The sequence below is a fragment of the Melanerpes formicivorus genome, unplaced genomic scaffold (genome assembly GCF_026170545.1).
Source record: "Melanerpes formicivorus ecotype bairdi unplaced genomic scaffold, bMelFor1.0.p_v2 SCAF_5, whole genome shotgun sequence".
Lineage (NCBI taxonomy): Eukaryota > Metazoa > Chordata > Aves > Piciformes > Picidae > Melanerpes > Melanerpes formicivorus.
Genome location: NW_027142357.1, coordinates 6,192,655 through 6,215,960, shown reverse-complemented (window position 1 = coordinate 6,215,960; position 23,306 = coordinate 6,192,655). Strand labels below are relative to the sequence as shown.

The 23,306-nt window shown below is 44.9% G+C and overlaps 1 protein-coding gene and 1 non-coding gene across 4 annotated transcripts in view; both read right to left on the bottom strand.

Annotated features, from left to right (window-relative positions):
• The window catches only part of ANKRD44 (ankyrin repeat domain 44), a 164,377-nt gene that overhangs the window by 36,029 nt on the left and 105,042 nt on the right, over positions 1–23,306 (bottom strand). For 2 of the 3 annotated variants that reach the window (XM_068137965.1, XM_068137964.1), the window contains 9 exons: positions 22,633–22,845; positions 21,230–21,308; positions 14,925–15,039; positions 11,110–11,192; positions 9,617–9,734; positions 7,138–7,206; positions 5,799–5,939; positions 2,329–2,412; positions 770–881 (listed from right to left, as the gene is read on the bottom strand). In XM_068137965.1, the coding sequence (XP_067994066.1) occupies positions 770–881; positions 2,329–2,412; positions 5,799–5,939; positions 7,138–7,206; positions 9,617–9,734; positions 11,110–11,192; positions 14,925–15,039; positions 21,230–21,308; positions 22,633–22,845 (1,014 nt within the window). The remainder of the gene's footprint in view (positions 1–769; positions 882–2,328; positions 2,413–5,798; positions 5,940–7,137; positions 7,207–9,616; positions 9,735–11,109; positions 11,193–14,924; positions 15,040–21,229; positions 21,309–22,632; positions 22,846–23,306) is intronic. The other variant, XM_068137966.1, reaches the window with a different exon arrangement.
• Positions 4,204–4,275, bottom strand: TRNAP-UGG (transfer RNA proline (anticodon UGG)). Its single transcript has one exon. It is a non-coding gene; the product is annotated as a tRNA-Pro (tRNA).

Below are 23,306 nucleotides of genomic sequence, written 5' to 3'. Positions count from 1 at the left end.
AGGTGCAGAAGGCACATACACCATCACGCACTGGGAACCATCCTGTATTGCTGGCACATATGCAGACAACATTTAAGCACCAGCTTGTTGAACAAGGAGTGGATTGTCAAGATTAACATGTTTTTAAGATTCAAACTAGTTGCATCACTCCTCAAATACTGGGTTCAGTTTTGGGGCCTTTGCTCCAAGAAGGGCACTGAGGTGCTGGAGCAGGTCTGGAGAAGGGCAATGAAGCTGGTGAAGGGTCTGGAGAATGGGTCTGGTGAAGAGCAGCAGAGGGAACTGGGATTAAGTCAGAGGGAAGCTTTGGGGACACCTTCTGGCTTGAAAGGAGGTTGAAGCCAGGTGGGGTTTGGTTATTTTCTCCCAAGAAAAAAGTGATAGGACAAAAGGAAATGACCTCAAGCTGCTCCAGGGGAGGTTTAGGTTGGACATGAGAAAGAATTTCTTCCTCAAAAGGCTTATCAAGGCTAGGCCCAGACTGCCCAGAGCAGTGGAGTCCCCATCCCTAGAGCAGTTTACAAGCTGTGAAGATCTGGTTCAGTGGTGACCTGGCAGTGCTCTGTTAATGGTTGATGATCTTGAAGACCTTGTCCAACCAAAACTCTTCTATGATTCTTTATATTTAACTGCACCATACTGCATGTTTTCACAGATTTGGGAGTAGACAAAGAACTCAAATAGTACCCACCAGGGGAAGTTCCTACTACCAGAATATACACATCATATAAGAACAGTTAAAAGCCCTCCAAGGTGTCTGAGCACTCACCAGTTCCAAACACTGCCGGTGCCCATATGCAGCAGCATAATGCACAGTGTTGTACCCCTCTTTGTCTTGGATGGATGGATTGGCATCATTTTGTAGGAGGAACTCTAGACACCTGTGGACAATTCAGTGGTTTAAATGAGAGCTCACAATAAAGTCATACTTAACAGAATTATCTGTTATTTATAATAACCTGTTATATTTAACAGGTATCTACCACTGCAGCTAGGAGCAGAACTGACAACTGGCTGTTCATTTCTAGCAGCACCTCAAACCACTTTCCCTCTTTTCACCAACAGCTTCCTACATTCACCATTTTTAAAAAGAGAAAAATCTTCATTCATCTTTGAGGATCTGCTTTATAAAGAAGCCAGTCTTCAAGCCAGTCTTTGCTACTCTAGATCACATCATTTTCGATTACAAAGATGAGAAAAACCCTACACAGCTCTGTCCCATAATGTCTAGAACTGCTACTACTGCACATAAAAACTCTTTAGATCCAACCACTGGCCTCCAAACATGCACTGTGGCAAGGTGAAACATAAAGGCTTTAAACATGCATAGATATTTTTTCATCTTTGTTGTTTTTTGGGTTTTTTTAAAATCATTTGGTCTTCAAAGCAAACTTTATTCTCTGTATAATGCTGACTGCTGTTTCGGGGCTGGAGGGGAGAGGGCTGGAGCACCTCTCCTATAGAGACAGACTGAGAGAGCTGGGGCTATTAAGTCTGGAGAAGAGAAGGCTCTGAGGAGACCTTATGTGGCCTTCCAGTATCTGAAGGGGGCCTACAGGAAAGCTGGTGAGGGACTTTTTAGGATGGCAGGTAGTGATAGGATTAGGGGGAATGGATTAAAAATAGAAGTGGGTAGATTCAGACTGGATAGTAGGAAGAAGTTCTTCACTGTGAGAGTGGTGAGACACTGGAACAGGTTGCCCAAAGAGGTGGTAGAAGCCCCATCCCTGGAAGTTTTTAAGGCCAGGCTGGATGTGGCTTTGAGCAATCTGATCTAGTGTGAGGTGTCCCTGCCCATGGTAGGGAGGTTGGAACTAGATGACCCTTGGGGCCCCTTGCAGCCCTGACAATTCTATGGTTCTGTGATTCTATGATCAAGAAATCATTATTTTGTTACCAGTACTTTCTTCCATGGCTTGTAATTTGTAGTGAATGTAAGGCTGTTGAGTGAAAAAAAAAGGGGGATTTTGAAAGCCAGAAAGATCATGAAGCTGCTAGATGAAAACATCAAGCTGAGTAAATAAATAGAGGAAGCCAGTGGCTACTTCTTTCTGCAACACACATGCTCAGAGCAGAGCATTAAAGTAAGCCAGTACATGATGCTAAAGACTTCTTACAGTGGTGAAGCAGTACATTTTCTGACAACAAACAGCAGCGAGCACAGAAAAAGCAGTATTAGGGAATATGTATACAGAGAAGAGCACACAGCAATTTAGTTCAGGTTAGTCCTCACTGAAGCCAAGCACTGTGTTTAGCAGAGCAAAAGCAGAGCATTAACTGGCAGTCTCCAGGATTGGAGTCTAACTGCTTTATTGACACCAAACTTACAGTGCAGCTTCTTTTTCCTTCATCTCACTGGCTCTTTCAAGTTCTTCAGCATTTTCGTGGGAATTACCTAAAATATTCTTTCTTCTTAGCACAGAGGACAGAAAAATGCAACTTATTTTCAAAACATCAGTGACTTTGATGCAGTCTGCCACCCGTCCTCACTCTCCTCTTCAAGGAGCTGACCTCCTCCAGCCAACAGTAAGCGTTACCCAAGTTGTGAGAGCACAGCGTGAGTCTGCAGCTAGTTAAGTTTTGCAAGGAGATAACTACAGTGTGGTAGTTTACTGTCCTGCAAGTCAATGCCCGAAAATACCAACCCTCTAAAAAATTCTGTTTTCTATCAGAAAAAGTTTGATCATCCCTTTCTAGAGTCCTTCCATTTCTCCCACAGCCTTCACAGAGAGAGTTGTTGGAATGGGCTGCTCAGAGAGGTGGTGGAGTCACCATCCCTGGAGCTGTTCAAGAGGGGATTGGACCTGGCACTTGGTGCCATGGTTTAGTAGTCATGAGGTCTTGGGTGACAGGTTGGACTTGATGATCTTTGAGGTCTCTTCCAACCTTATTAGTTCTATGATTCCATGTTGTGTGTTTTGTTTCCTTTGCAGAGAGGAACCCAGGAATTACTACAGTTTGCTTCTTTCTGTAGTAACCTGCTGATTCTTCTACAAGTAGTTAAATATTAGAGAAACAGGAAACCAATCTATATCTTCATACCCCTGCACACCCAGATCGTTCCTGGCCCCTCTGCTTCCCAGCTGGATGGATAGCAAATAGAAGACTATGATCTACAATCTTACAATCACAAGCTTGTGGTTATGATCTTTCTTGGCCACCAAGGCTAACACAGAATACATTTACAAAGTGCTGACATCATGGATTAGTGGTTTCAAAGGCTTGTAGGAGGATAGTTTGCTGATCTCAATCCCAATATAACATGCAAATTCCAGACTGGATTCTGCACAGTGCTAAACAAGATGTTCTTTCTTTAATATGAAATTTCCCATCTGTAATACCAAGATCTGACATTCTTCCTTTTGGGTGCTAGCAATAATGGGCTATTCTATAAACCCAGGGTCTGCCTGATGTCCACTGTCTCAGAGAAAACTGAATTGTAACTAAAAGAACTCCCCTGAACACTAACGTTGTAAACTCACAGTCAGCACTCGTGCTATGCTGATGTTGTACCTGCATCTGCATCCAACTAACTACACATCAGTGAGATCCCAAAGTAAGATGCCCTGGACAGAGTAGGTGATGTCATGAAGAAACAGAAACTGCCATCAACCATTTAATGAAAATGCTGCTGTAATTTCCAGTGCAGGAAAAGCTACTTTCTGGATACCACAAGCAACAACTGTTCCCAAAATGGCTATGCAGTAGTGCAGCCCTGCTGCACCAAGACTTCTGCCTGCTCATGAACTGTATCACACACAGTATCACACAGTATCACCAAGGTTGGAAGAGACCTCAAAGATCATCAAGGCCAACCCATCAACACAGACCTCAAGACTAGACCATAGCATCAAGTGCCACATCCAATCCCCTCTTGAACCCCTCCAGGGACGGTGACTCCACCACCTCCCTGGGCACCCCATTTCCATGGTGAATGACTCTCTCAGTGAAGAAAACAAGCAGACCCTCTCTCCAGTCTTCTCTGCACTGTCCAGCACTGCCTCCACCTGCTCTTTCCTACTGCTTCCATCTGCCTCCCTGCCCACACACAGCGCAGCACACCTCACTGCCAGCTTTTGGGGTCCATCCTGCCTACGGGGACGTGCTTAAGCACAACGGGGCACCAACGACTCTGCACCAGGCTCCACTGTCCTCCCCATACCCGTGCTCCCATGCACTCCAGAAGGTGCATAGCCAAAACCAGGGCTCGTCCGGGATTTGAACCCGGGACCTCTCGCACCCAAAGCGAGAATCATACCCCTAGACCAACGAGCCAGCACAGCCTCCTTCTCACAGCCCAAGGTCAGTAATTATGAACACCCTCTAGAATGAGCCTGCCTGACCTGGGGAAGCTTTTCCATTCAGAAGGAAAATAATAATAATAATAATAAAACCATCCATAAAATCACAGACCACAAATAGTATTTCATGTATGTAACCCAAGGCTTCTTCCAGAACATAGCTGGCAGCAAAATTTAGTATTAAGACATCATCGCCGTATCACAATCAACTCAGGTTTGGAGCAAATAAAGGCCACATATCCCTGCCAACATTCTGAATGTGACTAAATTAAGCTTCTTTTTTTAATTACTGATGGAGTTAGACACATACTGAAGTTAACCAAGAGCTTATTTGAGAAGCCTATTTTAATGCAGGAACTTCACCGACAAAGAGCTAGCAGCTGAAAACCACACACAGACCACCATTCTCAACACCCTGAGTAACACCTCACCTTGGCAAGGCAGAATTAGGAACAGCCAGTGGTGAAAGCCTTTCTGCAAGCCAAGCCCAGATCTTTCAAGGTCCTACTACTTTCTTGCCCAACACTGTTCAAGTCTGAGGTGACAGGGAGGACATTTTTATACCAGTATTATCACAGAAGCTACCGTGGCTGTGGTATGGCATCCAGACCTCTACCATATATTTAAAATGAAGCTTTTCTGCAGTGGCTTTGAGGTGGAATTCTGCTGGGAATGAGCCAAGTGTATTTTTACCAGACCTCACTATGCAAGAAGCCAATAAAAATAGTTTCTTAGTGTTTAAAGGAATGAAACAGAGAAACATAGGATGACCTGAAGTAAATACAGGCAGCTAACAATTTTAAGAGAGCACTAACAGGATAATTGAGACTGGTTTATACAGTATGTTATAAGGAAGAAATGGCCCAAATGTGCAGCTATCTGGGAATAAAACTTGCAGTTACTAACCACAGAATTTCCAAATTTCACAGCTGTCTTCTCCCTTCCTCACAAGAATAGCACTTTGTCCTGCCAAAGGATATTCCACAGGCCTCTCTCTCTTTAAAATCTCTAAAAAGCAACCTGTTCCAACAAGGGTGAGCATTTTTATCATCTGTGACAGTGAGGAGAGGCTGAGGAGCAGACCTAGCCCATCTTCTCGGCCAGATGTGTGTCACTGTAGCCCACCTAGCAAAACCTCCCCTTCTGCTGTTTTTCGCTCCAGCCCTTCTAATGGACGTGCAAAGCAGATACAGAAAATTACTCTTGTGAGGAAAACAGAAGACAAACTGTTGTGAAAATAGTTCAGTAGGACAGGGTGACTGTGAAACTTCACGACATCAAGGGTAAACCGAAGAGCTGAAATGCTACATCAGCTAGGGATTTGGCTTCCAGTCAGAGCATCTCACAGCATGAAGTTCCACAGACATCTGAGAGAAATTCCTTTGCTAGAGGGATCACTTTTTTTTTTGGCTTAAGTGACACAGCATCATGAAGGAAACAGAATGGCAATAATTTAGCAGAACACATTACAGCAGGAATACAAAGAGGCATTCTTACTTTCGGTCTATGTCAGAAGCAGCAGCATAGTGCAAAGGGGTGCGTCCCCAGTCATCTGCTTCATTAATATTGGCTCCTGTTGTCACCAGTGTCTCAATGCAGTGGAAGTGACAATTTGCAGCTGCATAGTGCAAAGGTATCCTGGAACATAAGTGACAATTTGTTACCTCATATTCCCATATGCACCACTGAGGACAAGGATGATTTAACTGCAGCATTCCTACAGATTTCCAGCAGGCTTATGTTCCTGCGACACAATGCAAAGCAATGGGAATGTAACCAACACGGTGCTAACATGCTAACGGTACTCCTATGAAGTGCTAATAGGATACAGATCATCAGTCTGGGTCTTGCCAAACACCCACTGCCAGCAAGAGCTGCTGCTGGTGCCCTGTAGGGACACTCCAGCTGGGAGGCAGAGCAAAGCACAGTGTGACTCCCAGCATCTCTCTTAGCTGCCATAGCAACACTTCATATTGGGGAGAGACCTCTGGGAAGCAGGTCAAGCATCAGCAAACCTCCCACAGAATCACAGAATATTAGGGGTTGGAAGGGACCTCTAGAGATCATTGAGTCCAACCCCACTGCCAAAGCAGGGTCACCTAGGGCAGGTCACACAGGAACACATCCAGGTGGGTTTTGAAAGTCTTCTCAGAAGGAGACTCCACAACCTCTCTGGGCAGCCTGCTCACTGTACAGAAGTTTCTCCTATGTTGAGGTGGACCCTCCTGTGTTCCAGCTCATACCCGTTGTTCCTTGTCCTGTCACTAGACACCACCCAAAAGAGCCTGGCACCTTCATCTTGACACCCACCCCTCAGATATTTATAGACATTGGAAAGATTGCCCCTCAGCCTTCTCCTCTCAAGGCTCAACAACCCCAGCTCTCTCAGTCCTTCTTCACAGAAGAGATGTTCAGCTCCCTTAATCTTCCTTGAAGCTATTGGTTGGACTCTGTGCATCATGACTCAGGTGCTGTCTTGGGCACATAAGTGCAAAAATGTAGGCAATAAGGGAAAACAAACAAACAAAAAACCCCAACAAAACAACAAACAAACAAAACTACACAAAACCTCAAAACAACAACAAAAAAGCAACTGGTATTTTAAACCCAGAAAACTCCAGAGAGTGCGATGGTTTTGATGCAGTTGATGAAGTCTGCACCTCCCTGTTTGGCATAGGGCTGCAGCAGCAAGAGTTCTGCAGGGAAGGCCACATCCCTGCTTTATTTGACTGCCAATTTTCAGAGAAAATCTGATTTCCAGACTGAGGTGGTCTTTCCTCCTTGCCTGCTAGATACTTTTCTATCTATCCCAAATGAGCTTGCGTCATTTACCTACCTCCCACATTTGTCCTTCTTATTAAAATCTGCTCCACTGCTTTGCAAGAGTTTTATACATTCAACATTACTGCAAAGAGAAATAAAGAAAACATGAACAAAACTGAAGTTTACATCTGTGTTGCCCCTGCCCCCCGCCCAGGAAACAGTTATTGACTATTTTTTGCATTATTTGCCATGTAAAACCAGGCAACAGCCAACCACGACATGAAATTCAATCAAAATGAAAATAAAGCTTTAAACAACTATTTCCCTTTACATTAGAAAACCTCAAATTCCCTTCTGCAGAAGGAAAAAAATATAATTACTTTCCCCAAAGTGAGCACAGTCAACGTGAGCTGGAATCCAGTGCCTACTGAGTTCAGCTGCACTTCAACGCACCCCACACTGAACTGGGATTTGATGAGAACTTTAAAATTAAGTTGTTGCTGGCTTGCAAAATGCCAGGCTAATCATGACAGAGGTGACATTTAATGAAGGCCACCCCCCATCCAGCAAAACATTCAACAGAAAGCACACTGCTCAAATCCTGTTTGTTTAGTGAGATTTAATCACAATATTTGTTTGGGATTTATTCTTGGATGGTTTGTTTAGGTTTATTCTCATGTGATTTGTTGACTATTGATAGATTCAAGCACATCTCTCGGTGCTTTGCTAAATAAAAGCACAGCTGTTTCAAGTCACTGTCATGTCAACACTGCATTTATGAGTTGGGCTTCATTGCTTTGCAGTTGTTGAAAAAATTCACCCCATCATAGCTGCTGCTGCTTCTCCTTTAAAGCCAGGTGGTCTTCAATAGATAATAAGCCAGCTAAATTCTCACATCTTTTTCAATTCCAGCCCATGAATGAATGACTCCAAGTCAAAAAGTGAGTTTCCAAGACTCCTTGTCGTTCAGGGGGGCAATAAATCACTTGTGTGCACCCCCATCAGATGAGCAGGCCTTTGAAGGATGTTCTTTCCCTGCAACTCCCATTAATGTAATGGGAATAACAGATATGTGTCAAGGAAAAAAAATATAAATTAAAAAGGAATGTCCTTTGTATAGCTCCAGGGAAAAAAAACAGACTGGATGCAATATCCTGGTGCATGATTATCCCTGTTCTAAATTGCCATTGCACAAAACAGCTGCAGAACATTTGCCACAGCCTCCTAAAAATAAGAACACTTGTTAGTGATGACAATTGTAGTAAAGCACTGGAAAAAGATGCTTTATTTTTGTGAGCCACTTTTGCTTCTCCTCTTTAGGGCTTTCAGATTATTCCTGCTGTTCTTTTGGAGGACAGTCTTTACTGAAGAGGCTGCATCTGAACTATACTGTAATAACCTCCCTCCGAGCAACAGTCATACCTCCTCTATTAATGTCAGACAAGTCTCAAGAAGACTAATACTGTAAGAACCAGGAGAACAATAAAAACAATGTTTGGATCGATTTTAGTAGGTGTTTTTCTAACAACAAAGATGGTGTAATATACATCTTGGTCCACTGAGGGAAAAAACAACAAACAAAACCAACTTCTAGAAAGACTGCCAAGTATTTTGCTGTGGATGACCATTTCTCCTTGCTATAACTACAGAGAATATAAGCTGTTTTCTGAGCCATAAAGCACTCAGCAGAAGAGTCAAAACGCTATCCAAATGTTTTCTCCTTTTGCTAGGTTAACTTCACAGCATTCCACTGACAGTTAACTGGAAATACTTAAAGAAGATGGAGGCTACATTTACAGCTTTAGTTGTCATATTTCAGTTTCCATTTGTTCCATTTGCAGTCTTCCAGCACTTATCAGGAATGAAGCACCCTGAGAGAATGACAGGCTTTTGACTTTCTTGTTGGGATGTAGGTTGGCTGGTTGGGGGTTGGGGCTTTGTTTTTTTGGGTTTTCTTTCAGAAACTTTAAAACTTGGCACCTGAAAAATGGGAAAGATGTAGATGAGCTTCATTTGGACTCCAGGACTGCAATCTGATGGGCACTGCTGCATAGTTCCATTTTCAGACATGGACACAGTGCAGAGGTGGAGGCCAGGAATAGCTCTCCTGCCAGCAGCATCCCAGGAGCTACAGCACCTCCTCCTCCTCGCTTGTTTTGCCCTCAGAAGTGATGATGTCCTGCTGACTGCGAGTGACCACTGTGGCACACAGACAGCCCTGGGTGAGAATACAACACCCCCTCCTAAAGCTGAAGCAGTTTTCACAGGGGCTTGAGAAGAGTTTTCCCCTGTGCCTGATACCCATGCTTCACACCACAGCCCAGCTCTCTGCAGCAGAGGGAATCAGACCGTCTCCTCCACTTTGCAGGCAACGCCAAACAAAGGCGGCAGCAAAAGACAGCCTCAAGTGACCCACATGACATCAGGCCACTTTGCTTCCCTTGCACCGCAATAAATTCCTCTGGGGCTGGCACCATCAAGTCAGCTGGCACCAAATCTGCAACGAAGCCATAAAGTAACTTACAGCAGCTAGGGGCACGGCTGCTACTCACCCTCCGGCAGCAGCAGCATGGAGGCACGTTCTTCCAAAGCTGTCAGGGGTGTCTATGTCAAAGCCTGCAGACAGCACGGGCTCATTACTAAACAAGGACACTATGCTATACTTTTGTCCTAGTTAAACCACAAGAAACATTGCAGAGACAGAAAAATCAGTTAGTTGGGGGAAAAAAAGGAAAAGAAAGGGAGAAGAAAAACAAAACAATAAACTAACAAACCAGCACACAAACAACTACGGTCAGAGAGAGGTTGTGAAGAGCTATGAAGTTGCTGAGCATCTATTTCCACATCCAGCTTTGCACCACATCCCCCTTTGAGACCACAGGACAGGCATTTGTGAGGCAGACACACACACCAAGAGCCCTGGGACAGCAGGACAGGAGACAGAAAACGTGGAGATGTGAGGAAAAAACACAGAGTCAGCCTGAACATGAAATGGCATCATTCTTACTGCGTGTGGCTTTTGGGTTGGAAAGTGGTTTCCAGGAGCATGCAGAGATATTCATCAAGATGAATGAGGCCAAAGATAAAAGCCTGGCACTACTAAGCCTAAATATTAAGTATTAAGCCTGGCTCTGGTCACCCAGAGCTGTTTTATATTTCCCCCTTCCTCATCTAGTGGTCAAGACCAGAGTGTGCTAAGGTTTAATGTAATGGGTATGGAATTGCCATTTTTCACACTATTTTTATAGCCTACAGGACTCAAATTTGGGGGGAAAAGTAGCTGTAGGAGGTTTCATGTGTTAGGTAATGAAGTGGTTTTCTAGAAAAAGCATATGATCTGCCTTGTGATGTCTTAAGTCACGGGAACTCTTGCCTGGAAAAAGAGGATTTACGATTTGGCACCTGATTTGTGCCTCTTTTCAAAGGGTTGTGTCAGCAGACTCCTGCTGCTTCTGCTTTGAGCTCTGGTGAGGATTCTGAGACTGCTCTCTGGACACTGCACCTTCACTTGCCTCCTCTGTCATGCCTGCAGAGCACTGGCCAGGCAAGCTCCATTACTTCATCTGGACTCAGAAACACACTCTAGCTGTTTCTAAAGTATCTCCTCATCAATGATGAGTAAATACCCGCTCCAGCACAGGCCTCAAGATCATTTCCTGAATTATTCCTCTGGGGGAGCCCAAACCAAGCACTGTCTCACATTCTTAGATTCATAGAGTACCCAGTTGGATGGGACCTCAAGGATCATCTAGTCCAACCTTTCAGGGTAAGAATGTAGTTTAAATTCCTACAGTTTGGAAAAGGGTCTTAAATTACCTCCCTCCTCCGGGTGAACCTAAACTCTCTGAACCTGTCATGAGGAAAGAGGTCAGGGCAGGAAGGCTCTAGGAGGTGCCAGCATGCCAGGAGGAAAGCCTCACACACTGCCGGACACCGAAGCACAGGAAGTCTTTCACTTCACCAGCTCACAACAAAGGGCAGAGAGGGGCTGTAAGCAGCAGAGACACACGACTGGAGCTCTATTGATGCTGCGGGAGTCACTTACCCGATGACAACAACTTCCTGCAGCAGTCTGAGTGAGCATTCAGCGCTGCTAAGTGCAGAGGGAACATGTTGTGGATCCCACACCTGAAAGGCACAACAGCCTCGTTACACAGAGCCATCTGGGAATGCCGGTGGCACACAGACACAACACAGCAAAAGCTCCTTCCACAAAGGCAGCATTTTCTCTATCTTTTTGGAGGCAGATTCTTCCTGCCATGGTATTTTTAATCTGTGTTTCCTTACCAGCCTTCTCGGGAGCTGGAAATACTCTGATGCAGCAAACTCTTGGCATTATGCTTAGAGCAGAGTGTGGCAGGGACAGCTCTAAAACTTCAAGGCGAAAGCCAAGGTATGGGAGAGGAAGCAAGACAGCAGATACTGCTTGCAGTCAGCTCCCAGTGTGGGATGCACACATTTCTACATCAGCTACACCTACTGTTACTGCCATTCTGGGGGAAAAGGAAATGTCAAAATCTCATCAATAGTACCTCTGAATCCCATTTTTGCTGCAGTTAGATAACTCTTATGTGGGTTTTCAAAGCCTCCCCTTCTCCCCTCTCTCTCTCCCTTGGGGCTGGAGTTGCTGACAACTCTTCTTCACACTTCCCTTTAGGTTGCCAGGACATTTACAGTTTTATTCCCACATCCTAAGAACTCAACATCTCATTTTCCTGTTCGCTCCAGCCATGCTCCTTACACTACCTTTCACTTTTTCCTCTCCTTAACACATGACCCTCTTTCCAATTACACTTTTCAGAGACAACATGCTGGGGGAAGAAAAAGATAAGCATCTGTCATCAGACCAAATCTTTATCAGGCAACCATGCTGTTTGCAAACAAGCTGAGCACGCAGCAGCTTTTGTTAATATCAGCAAACCACCCCAGTCCAGTCTCTAATCATGCCACTGTTACTGCCTTTGAAGGCTTTCGGGTTTGGACATCTTGGTTTCTGACACTGAGATCCTGGAGGATGCCCAGAGAAGAGCAACAAGCCCAGTGAGGGGTTTGAAGAGCATGTCATACAAGGAGTGGCTGAGAGCTGGGGTGGCTTAGTTTGGATAAGAGAAGGCTGAAGGGAGACCTTATTGCTCTCTACAACTCCCTGAAAGAAGGGTTGGAGCGAGGTTGATGTTGGCCACTTCTCTCAAGTAACCGGCGATAGCATGAGAAGAAATGGGCTTAGGTTGTGCCAGGTTTAGGTTGTATATTAGGAAATATTTGATTACTGAAAGAGTGGTGAGGCTGACCAGGGAGGTAGTGGAGTCACCATCCCTGGAGGTATTCAAGAAGCCTGTATATGTGGCTTTAGTGGTCATGGCAGTTGGGTCACAGTTGAACTCAATCTTAGAGGTCTTTTCTGACCTTAATGATTTTACAATTCTATGATTTAGCAGTGGGTTGTGAAAAGCATCCACTGCCTGCTCCAGTAGATATATTTTTGGTAAAGTAACAAACCCTTGAACAACAGCAGATGGATTCATATCTGCCCTCCACTTCTGCAAGATATCTGGTGGATGGGAGAGCCCGATCACTTCATGAAAGAGGATTTCAGATAGAGACCAAAGACAAAGGAGACTAATCATAAAGCATAATCACTCATGAAGCTTTGGACAAAAAAGAACATGGATGTTTATAAAGATATCTTGCTTTACCCAACATTTTTTACACAACTGTATTTAACTGGTTTTGGTGTGGTTTTAAAAAACTTCTTCTTTCCAGAATCCACAGGCCCATCCCTCCTGTCTTTATACTAAAGGTGTTCACCTTGCTGCTTCCCTACACTGACTGATTCGTGCTATACAAATCCTAATTCTGCTAGTGCCAGCATCTCCATCTACTTGTGGATGATCTGACAGCCTGGTCTTTGAAGGAAACAGCACAAGCTCCACCAAGCTGCTGCATCTGTATAGACAGGCTGCATTTTCAGCTGTAGATTCATCTATTTAAGCTAACATTGGACATTGTGCATTGCTGTGTTTGCTCCTACACCCATTTTCCCTCTACCTCCTCCTCCATCTAGTTATCTAAAGCATTATTTTTCTTCTTTTAGATTTCCACCAAGCATGTTTTGGCTGGTTTCCGTCACTAGACATTATCTGAACATTTGCAAACCAGTGTCACACTTCTGAAGTGCTGCTCACACCAGTTCTTCCCATCACTTACACACTTTCCGCTTTAAATGATACTGTCCCAAAGATTGACTAAGCTGCTTGCAGTTGTTGCTAACAATGCTGCAGAACCATCTTTGCAAAGGCAGTTAGGGGAGCTCAGACAGAGTTATTCACAAGCAGAAGGTATGAAAGCTCACTCCCAGCATTTCAATCCTCCCTGTTAAGCACAAAGAGCAACAGCATCTGGATCTGCCTCATATCTTTGAGCCAACTTCTTATTTCTGTGGCTGGAAAAAGTATTTTAGTTGATCAATGTTCCAGTTACCCAAGTGTGAAATAGAAATTTCTAACTGGATAAGCCTGGTTCCAAGAAGTTGCTATCCCACTGCATCTTGTTTTCCTTTTAAACCACAGGATAAGGAACAGACCAAGACTTACTGTCCTGGAGAAGGAGCTAGGAAACATACATGTCTGTTTAGACACCAGGATGTTCTTCATGCTGCCTATGTTAATAAAACCCAGTGACATTAGCTGAAGCCTGTGGAATTTTATTATCAGTGCCAACTGAAGATCTGTTCCACCTTCTGAGTTCATATGGTGACAGTTGTACTTGATCAAGGAATATTGGCAAATATGGCACTTTCTTAAATGTCACCAAGCAAACAAAAGCAGAGAGCTCCAAGTAACTTCAACATTAACACCAGCTCATTTGTGTCTGAAAGCAGGTTTTCCTAACTAGGTAAGTCAAGAGAAGTCACTGATTTCTATGGTAGGTGCTAGGTAGAAGACTCTTAAATTGTATCTTGGAGACATGTGGAGGTTAATTGCAAAAAAACCCAACAACTTGCATTCGTTAAATCAGATCCTGCTATTAAATGCCTGGTACAGATATTCCTCATGGCATTGCATTGCTCCAGTCTTATAGTCCTTTGTTTACCTCCATGCTTGGCTTTTTCTTCTGGCAGACCACAAGGCCTGCAGTGATAGAATGAGGGGCAGTGGTTTAAATTAGAGGAGATTTAGGTTTAGATTGGATGTTAGGAAAAAGTTCTTTACAATAAGGGTGGTTGAGCACTGGAACGGGTTGCCCAGAGAGGTAGTTGAGGCCCCATCTCTGGAGACATTCAAGGTGAGGCTTGACAAGGCTCTGGGTGACCTGATCTAGTTGAGGACATCCCCCCTGCTCACTGCAATTTCAATTCCTTGTCCTTCCCCTCAAAAAAAAAGACTCACAAATCAGGTAAAAGCAGCCCTATTCTTTTGACCAGCTGAGTATCAGAAACCATGCAATACCAAGACAGGGTCTGCTTACACTGAGATCAGAAATACTTATGTAATATCTGTGTTGCAGTACTGCATTTCTGTTATTAGCCTGTGTGATCATATATGACAAGCCAATAAAGCTGAAGATAATTTAGATACTAAGGAACATGCACACAATTCCCTTGGAAGGCATCACTGTGCAATGCTTTGGGAGAAAGCAGCAGCTCTTGTACAACTTCTAATTGAGCACAAGAGCAGCCCTGCAGGGTTTCCTTCCCCTCCACACTTCCAAGTACCCACATTTCAGCCCTGTGTCACCCACTGAAGTAAGCTACAATCAGGTTAGCCATTTTAACCTTCTCACTTGAGGATCTGAGGAGTACCTGTGTTTACAGGCATGGAACAGAACACTTGATCATTAAAAACCACTCCAGCCACTTACTTGGCAGTATCAGCTCCGCTGGTTATGAGGGTGTTAATCAAAAGCTCGTGTCCGTATCTCGCAGCCACATGCAGAGGGGTGTTGCCATCCTTATCAACACAGTCAATCTCTCCTCCTGCAAAAGATGTTTTCACACCGTTTAACTCTGAAAGATGAAGCATGAACCAGTGACCACAAGTGTTAGCTCTCCCTAGAGAACCAGTCCAACCAGAGAGACACAAAATTTCAGAAACCAAGAAGCAGCACGCAGCAAACTGTCAGCCTCTGACACAGGAGGTGCTTTGGCAGTAGCATTTTCACCTGCCTTTCCAGCTGCAGTGGTGGGGAAAATTATAGAATGGTCTGGGTTGGAAGGGACCTCCAAAGGTCATCTAGTCCATCTTCCCTCGGCAGTGAGCAGGGGCATCCTCAACTAGATCAGGTTGCCCAGAGCCCTGTGGAGCCTCACCTTGAGTATCTTCAGGAATGGGGCCCCAATCAGGTCCCTGGGCACCCTGTTTCAGTGTTCCACTACCCTCAGAGTAAAGAATTTGTTCCTAACATCCAATTTAAATCTGCTCTTCTCTAGTTTGAAGCCATTGCCCCTCATCCTATCACTACAGGCCTTTGTAAACAGTCTTTCTCCATCCTTCTTGTAGGCCCCCTTCAGGTACTGTAAGGTCATTATTAAGTCTCCCTGGAGCCTCCTCTTCTCCAGGGTGAACAACCCCAGCTCCCTCAGCCTGTTTTTGTAGCAGAGGTGCTCCAACCCCTTGATCATGTACATGGCCCTCCTCTGGGCCCACTCCACCAGGTCCATGTCCTTCCTATATTGAGGGCTCCAGACCTGGATGCAGTACTGCAGGTGAGGTCTCACAGAGCAAAGTAGCAGAATCACCTCTCTGGATCTGCTAGCAACACACTGTCTGCTCATGTCCAGCTTCTCAGCCATCAGCACCCCCCAAGTCCTTTTCCTCAGGGCTGCTCTCCACGACCTCATCCCCCAGCCTGTACTGACAGTGAGGATTGTTCCAGCCCAGGTGCAGAGCCCTGCAGTTGCTCTTATTTAACCTCATGAGATTCACCTGGGCCCACCTCTCCAGCTTGTCCAGGTCCATCTGGATGACATCCTGTCCCTCTGATGGGAAACAGGTAAACAGGATGACATTCAGGTACATGATTCCAACTTGCTGCTCATCTCAAGGTACAAATAGATGCCTTGAATCAAACTAACAAAATAAACTGCTGAAAGGATGCCCTCATTGATAAAGGCACTGCCACTCAGCCTGACCTGCAAGACAACAATGTTAAACAGTGCTCATTCGAGGGGCTAGCAGGAACATGCTGTGGGACTTCTGTGTGTCCAAAGAACAATCAAACAGCACATAAGTACAACCACTCCTGGTGCAATTTAAGCCTCTCACCTTGTGTTTTAGCCTCACAAGAAAAACAAATTTAATGATTTCTTTCTTCTCTGCTGCAGCTTTTGACAACTGCAAAGATTGCTATCAACTCCTTGTCTTCGTTTTGGATCAAGGAACTGTCATTTTTTCAGTATCTCCCAGTGGGTTTGCTGCACCACAGCTCCTTTTCCCTAGCCCTCTCCAGCTGGCTCACATCCTTCTGGATGTAAAATGTCAAAAAGCCAGAAACAGTGCTACAGCTGACATCTCCCAAGGCTGAGCAAAAGGCTGACTTCATGTCTGCTGGTTATGCTCCTGTATACTGCACAGCACCATGAACATTGTTGATCTTTATTTTTTAAGCACCATGACATTGCTGACTTGTGGTCAACAAGCTTTTCTGACCTTCTACAAGCCCCAAATCCTCTCTTGAGGAACCACCACCCAGCTGTTGCCACTCTGATCTTATCCAGCTGATACTCCTGCCTGGGGGTGGGGGGTGAGGGAATCTTTCATTCATTTGCATTGTAACTTCTGTCTCCAGCTTTAGAGGATCATTTTCCATTCCAACTCCAACTGCTGCCAAACTAACAAATCTTCCCCAGCTTCCTGTTCTCTCCAAATGTTAAAACCACACTTTCTATCCCATTATCCAAGTTGTTAATAAAAATACCGGATAGCTCCAGACACAGGAGGGAAACTTAAAACCTCCCTCACTGGACCTTCCCGTTCAACAACAAACCATTTATCTCCAAGTCTTCTTTCTCATCTAGTTATACATCAACACTGACATATTGAAACACTCTGCTAGTTTGCTGTGACAATACTTTATGAAAGCATGTAAAAAGCCTTGATAATGTCAGGATATCACAGAATCCCAGCATGGTGGGGGTGGGAAGTAACCTCTGGGGATCATCCAGTCCAACCTCTTTCCTAAAGCAGGGTCATCCACAGCATTTTGCCCAGGATCACGTGGGTTTGGAATCTCTCCAGACAGGGAGACTCCACAGCCTCTCTGGGCAGCTTGCTCCAGGGTGCAAGCGCATTCATAGTAAAGAATTTTTTCCTTATATTCAGACTGAACCTCCTGGGTTCCAGTTTGTGCTCATTGGCCCTTGCCCTGTCACTGGGTGGGCACCACTGAAAAGAGTCTGGCCCCATCCTCTTTCTCCCCACCCTTTGGTTATCAATGAGTATTGATCGGATCCCCTGTCAAGCTGCTCTTCTCTAGGCTAAACAGCTGCAGGTCTCTCAGCCTTTCCTCCTCACAGAGATGCTCCAGGTCCCTCAGCATCTTTGTAGCCTCTGCTGGACTCTCTGCTGTCTCTCTTGAACTGGGGATCATCTGAAGAACCTGAAAGTGTTCAAGTCCATGGGACCCGACGGGATACACCCACGGGTGCTGAGAGAACTGGCAGATGAGGTTGCTAAACCCCTCTCTATTATATTTCAAAAGTCATGGCAATCTGGTGAAGTCCCCACAGACTGGAAAAGGGGAAACATTGCCCCCATCTTCAAAAAGGGCAAGAAGGAGGAACCAGGGAACTACAGGCCAGTCAGTCTCACCTCTGTGCCTGGAAAGATCATGGAGCAGATCCTCCTGGAGTCACTACTTGCTCAAAAGAATAGTGAAGAGGTGATTGGGAACAGTCAGCATGGCTTTGCCAAGGGCAAATCCTGCCTGACCAACCTGGTGGCCTTCTATGAACAGGTGACAAAATTAATAGATGAGGGGCGAGCAACTGATGTCGTTTACCTGGACCTGAGCAAAGCCTTCGACACTGTCCCGCACCACATCCTGGTCTCCAAACTGGTGACACATGGGTTTGATGGGTGGACCACTAGATGGATAAGGAACTGGCTTGATGGCCGCACCCAAAGAGTGGCTGTCAATGGCTCCATGTCCCAGTGGAGGCCAGTGACAAGCGGAGTCCCTCAGGGATCAGTCCTGGGACCTGTCTTATTCAACATCTTTGTGGGGGACATGGACAGTGGCATTGAGTGCACCCTCAGCAAGTTTGCTGATGACACCAAGCTGTGTGGTGCAGCAGACACGCTGGAGGGAAGGGAGGCCATCCAGAGGGACCTTGACAGGCTGGAGAGGTGGGCACAAGCCAACCTCATGAAGTTCAATAAGAGCAAGTGCAGGGTCCTGCATCTGGGTCGAGGCAATCCCAGGCACAAATACAGGCTGGGCAGTGACTGGCTGGAAAGTAGCCCTGAGGAGAGAGACTTGGGGGTGCTGGTGGACAAAAAGCTCAACATGAGCTCTCAGTGTGCACTAGCAGCCCGCAAAGCCAATCAGATCCTGGGCTGCATCAGGAGAAGTGTGGCTAGCAGGTCGAGGGAGGTGATCCTCCCCCTCTACTCAACCCTGGTGAGACCCCACCTGGAGTACTGTGTCCAGTTCTGGAGCCCCTATTACAAGAGGGATGTGGAGGTGCTGGAACGTGTCCAGAGAAGGGCCACAAGGATGATCAGAGGGCTGGAGCACCTCTCCTATGAGGACAGACTGAAGGAGTTGGGGCTGTTCAGTCTGCAGAAGAGAAGGCTCCGAGGTGACCTAATTGTGGCCTTCCAGTATCTGAAGGGGGCCTACAGGAAGGCTGGGGAAGGACTTCTCAGGATCTCAGGTAGTGATAGGACTAGGGGGAATGGAATGAAGCTGGAGGTGGGGAGATTCAGGCTGGATGTGAGGAGGAGGTTCTTCACCATGAGAGTGGTGAGACCCTGCAATGGGTTGTCCAGGGAGGTGGTCGAGGCCCCGTCCCTGGGGGTGTTTAAGACCAGGCTGGATGAGGCTCTGTCCAGCCTGATCTAGTGTGGGGTGTCCCTGCCCATGGCAGGGGGGTTGGAACTAGATGATCCTTGTGGTCCCTTCCAACCCTGAATGAAACTATGAAACTATAATAACTCCAGCTGTGGTCTCACCGGGGCAGAGTAGAGTGGAAGGAGAACCTCCCTCAACCGGTTGGTCACACTCTTCTTCACACACCCCAGGGATACCACTTCGTGTCCACTATTCACAGGGGATAAGGGGCCATAACTGCACCAAGAAAGCACTACACAGTGTTTCTAATGGTAAGCAAAGGTCAGTACAGTGCTGGAACAAGTTTCCCAGGGTTCAACCCCCAGCAGTGGAGATCTCCACAGATGTTACCTGTCCACAGCAAAGTCAGAGGGCTGTTCTGTGGTCACAGAGCTATTACCCAGCTCTGTAGAATTATGTTTCAGTATCTTTCAGTCTTGAGAAATCAATGCCAGACGTTGCCCACTCCTCACTAAGTGTTTACAGTTTGTCCCTTCACTCACTTCAGAACTGTTGGCTTGACCTATGTAAAATCCTCCAGCTTTTCTCCTTCCTCATTTTAAAAGACAGATATCACATTTGCAATTTTCCAATTTTAAGGTAATCCATTCTTCCTCTAGAAGTCACTAGAGACAGCAGCCAGAAACTGAGAAAACTTTAGCCAAGCCATTTAGTATTGCAGAGTGAAACTCCATTTCTTTATATCACTGATATTTCTCTCTTCCACCATATCCCATGGCAATGAGGCAGCAAGTCACTCGCAGTCACATCTGTGTGCAACACTAAAATTAGAGGGGATGCAAACAAAGACAGGAAGAAGTGAAACCCAAGAAACTTGAAATAGAGGTGTGAAGGCCAGAGGAAGGACTGCCAGTCCTTTCACACACAAACCCAGCAGAGAGCAAACATCAGCTCTAAGTCAGACTAAACAACTAAAAATTGCATTCAAGCAGTTTCTTCCAGTTTGCCCAAACTCCTTTTATTATTCTCTTATTTATCTAAGGAGAGATATGACAACAATTTACCCAATGACCTGAAAGAATCATGAGGTACTCTCCATTTGAAAACATGGTCTTGTGTAAATGTGTATTTACAGCAGAACTGTTCAGCCATCTTCAACATCTCACACTTAAGTTCCAAGTCTGGGATTTTGGAAAATGAACCAAAAAAACCCTCAAACCCCAGTCCATCCCATCTTTGGCCACTAGTTAGGAAATAAAGACATGGTAATAGCAACCTCTCTCAGTTGTAAACAGGCCTCTGCCACATCTCCAACAATAATATTTGCTATCCTCTGTAGCGTTCTTGGACAAAAGAGGTACCCGATAAATGACTGATAATGAGGAATCCTGGCTGTGCCAGAACAAATAGGGTGATGCTGGTCCACCCTCCTGGGTATTTATTTTTCCAGCATATAATGAATACAGCAGTGAGGAGTGGAGTTCTGGAAAGTGAGAGAAGAATTCTATGATTCTCTTCAGCTGAGTTTAGGGTAGAGAAGATGGTTTATGCTCTAAGAAGAACAGAACACCCATGGGAGGGCAACTAGAAACTTCCTTTCTCAGTTTTTAAATAATTGGAGAAAGAAAGTTGTGCTTTGGCAGACAAAACCAAAACCAAACCCTAAACAACACCACCTAAATACAACTTTGAACTCCTGTTTTCAGGTTAAGAATCACAATAGATCATCTGGACCACTATTAACTGGAGGAACACCCAGCTGTATCCAGGCATATGACCAAAATCTCTACTCATTCTGGAATGAGAGTTGTCAGAGCTAGGCAGCTCTCAGAGCAGTCCTTTGGCACTCTGGGTCAAAGCAATTACTTGGTGTCCAGGCCACAGGCTTTGAGAAATGCCACAGACTTTCACTGGCAACAGAGGGCATCACTGACTGCAGTTGTGCAGTGTGAGCAGGTTTTTGACCTGCTCAGCCAGGTGGCACAGCTCCAGCAACCTGATCTAGTGTGAAGTGTCACTGCCCATGGCAGGGCAGGTGGAACTAGCTGATCCTTGAGGTCCCTTCCAACCCTAACAATTCTATGAACTAAATATTGAAGCCTTGGAAATGTCTCATCTTTTGGAGAGTCATTAAAAGAAGCACAGGAACTCACCATTCTGAATGAGGGTCTGGGATCGTGTGAATCTCCCATGGACAGCTGTCATGTGCAGTGGGCTCTTCCCATCCTTACTCTAACAGAAATGAAACAGAAAAGCAACCCTTCAGCATGTTGAAATTTTCCCACTGCTGTACATATCTCAGCTCAACATCCTAAAGCTGTTCTTCAGATAAAACCTCTGCTGGCTTCAAAAGTCTGCAGGAGGAATCTCTACATGTTGGTAACTACAGAAGGTACAAACATTCAAGTAAAACAGTTCCTCAGTAATGAGTATTTTCAAGTCACATTTTCTATTCAGTCACTGTTTTCCTCTAACCCTTGCAACAAAAAGCAAATGAACTACGAGCAGGAGCAGTCTCTGAGAGATTCAAAAACCATAGCTCTGTTTATCTATCTGCATTTTATAAATACATGCCAGAATAAAAGCCACTGGATTAAAAACTTTTGCATCACAAATTTCCTCAGTCAAAACCAGGACAACTACAAAAAATAGTTAGAAAACAGGGAAGACCTGAAAAGGAAGAGATGACTGTTTTGGGTTCTAGAGAAGGAAACAGGTTGGAGAAGCTGAGGAACCGAGAAAAGAGCAAGGGAAGGGTACCAGCCTCTCTACTCACATCATGTCATGTTCACTGGCATGGGGGTTTCCATTCATTGGCAAGCATAATCCCTAATTTCATTTTAATTAAACATTTAAATAATTTAAATGTAAATAATGAACTGACTATTCCCTGAGCTGAAGGGACTTGCTAGAGGTGTCATATGCCAGGAGACCAGTTTTAGAGATGGAAAACTGAAACAAGCAGAGTTTAAAGCAAAGCAGTCAAAAGTCTTACACAAACTCAGATACACATCTCAGGTCTCCTGGTATCCACACCAGGACCCTCTGGTGGAGTAACAGTACATCCCTCTCTGCTCCATCAAGGTGTATCAGTTTTATCTCAAGAGCATTCAGATATCCTAAATGGAATCAGAATTTGTGAACTCAGGCCTAAAACAGGTAAGCAAACAATCTTCAGTTCTTACTTGCTCATCAAAAGTCAAAAGGATGTTTTTAGAATGAGGTTTAATTAAAACCATATCGTAGGGGGAAGGAAATTGCCTAAGAATCTAATAGGTCCTTAACTTACCACTGCTCCTTGAGATAACAATTTGACAGAGCTCCTGTCAGTAGTGGTTCATGCCTTGAGCAGAGTGGCTGGCCTAGAGTTTTAAGCTGTTGTTATATTTATCAGGGCACTGAGAGCTCCTCTATTCGGAATTAATCTCATCCAAACAGTTGAAATGACCAATTCTCAGCATCACTCTGCTTCCATTAAGGATTTACAGTCCTGCTGTACTCATAATTGAATTTCCAGTCTCCTGAGGTATGCAAAACAGGTTATAGTAGGTTTTACCTGAACATTAACATCTGCCCCATTATTCACCAGCAGTTCAAGACACAGAGCTCCATGAGTGGAGGCAGCAGCGAAGTGCAGGGGTGTGAATCCATTATTATTGGGCTGATTTACATTAGCACCATAGTCAATCAGCTCATTAACAACAGAATCCTGACCGTTGTAACAGGCAATGTGAAGTGCAGTGTTTCCATAGATGTTCATCTCATCAGTCTGAAAGGAGACAAGGAGACACAGCTGAAGTTGCAGCCACCACCAGCTCGCTGTTTTACATAAGACATCACACACTGCAAATGGAACTAGCTGGAGGCTCTGACTGTCACAGAGCATATTGCTCAGCAGCAAATTTCATTGACAAAAATATACTCCCAGAGAGTTTCACTTGGAATGCTTTACCTTTACTATTATTAGTTTTTTATCCTACTGGCAATTTCAAAGCCCTAACAGGCTGGAAGGCTTTTACATGTAAGTGGGAAAGTAGGACAAATAGAAAGCTCACAAACTTATTTAAAAAAATATAATAATTAAAAGCCCAACTATTGGATTTTTGTGAAAAGAATCAGGCTTAAGGGTTCTTTCCCTAGATTTATTTGAGGGAAGTAGTGAAGGTGTCTGAGTGAAGGTATGGAGAAACCACACAGCCATTTACACTTCAATAAGGAACCACTTTGAGC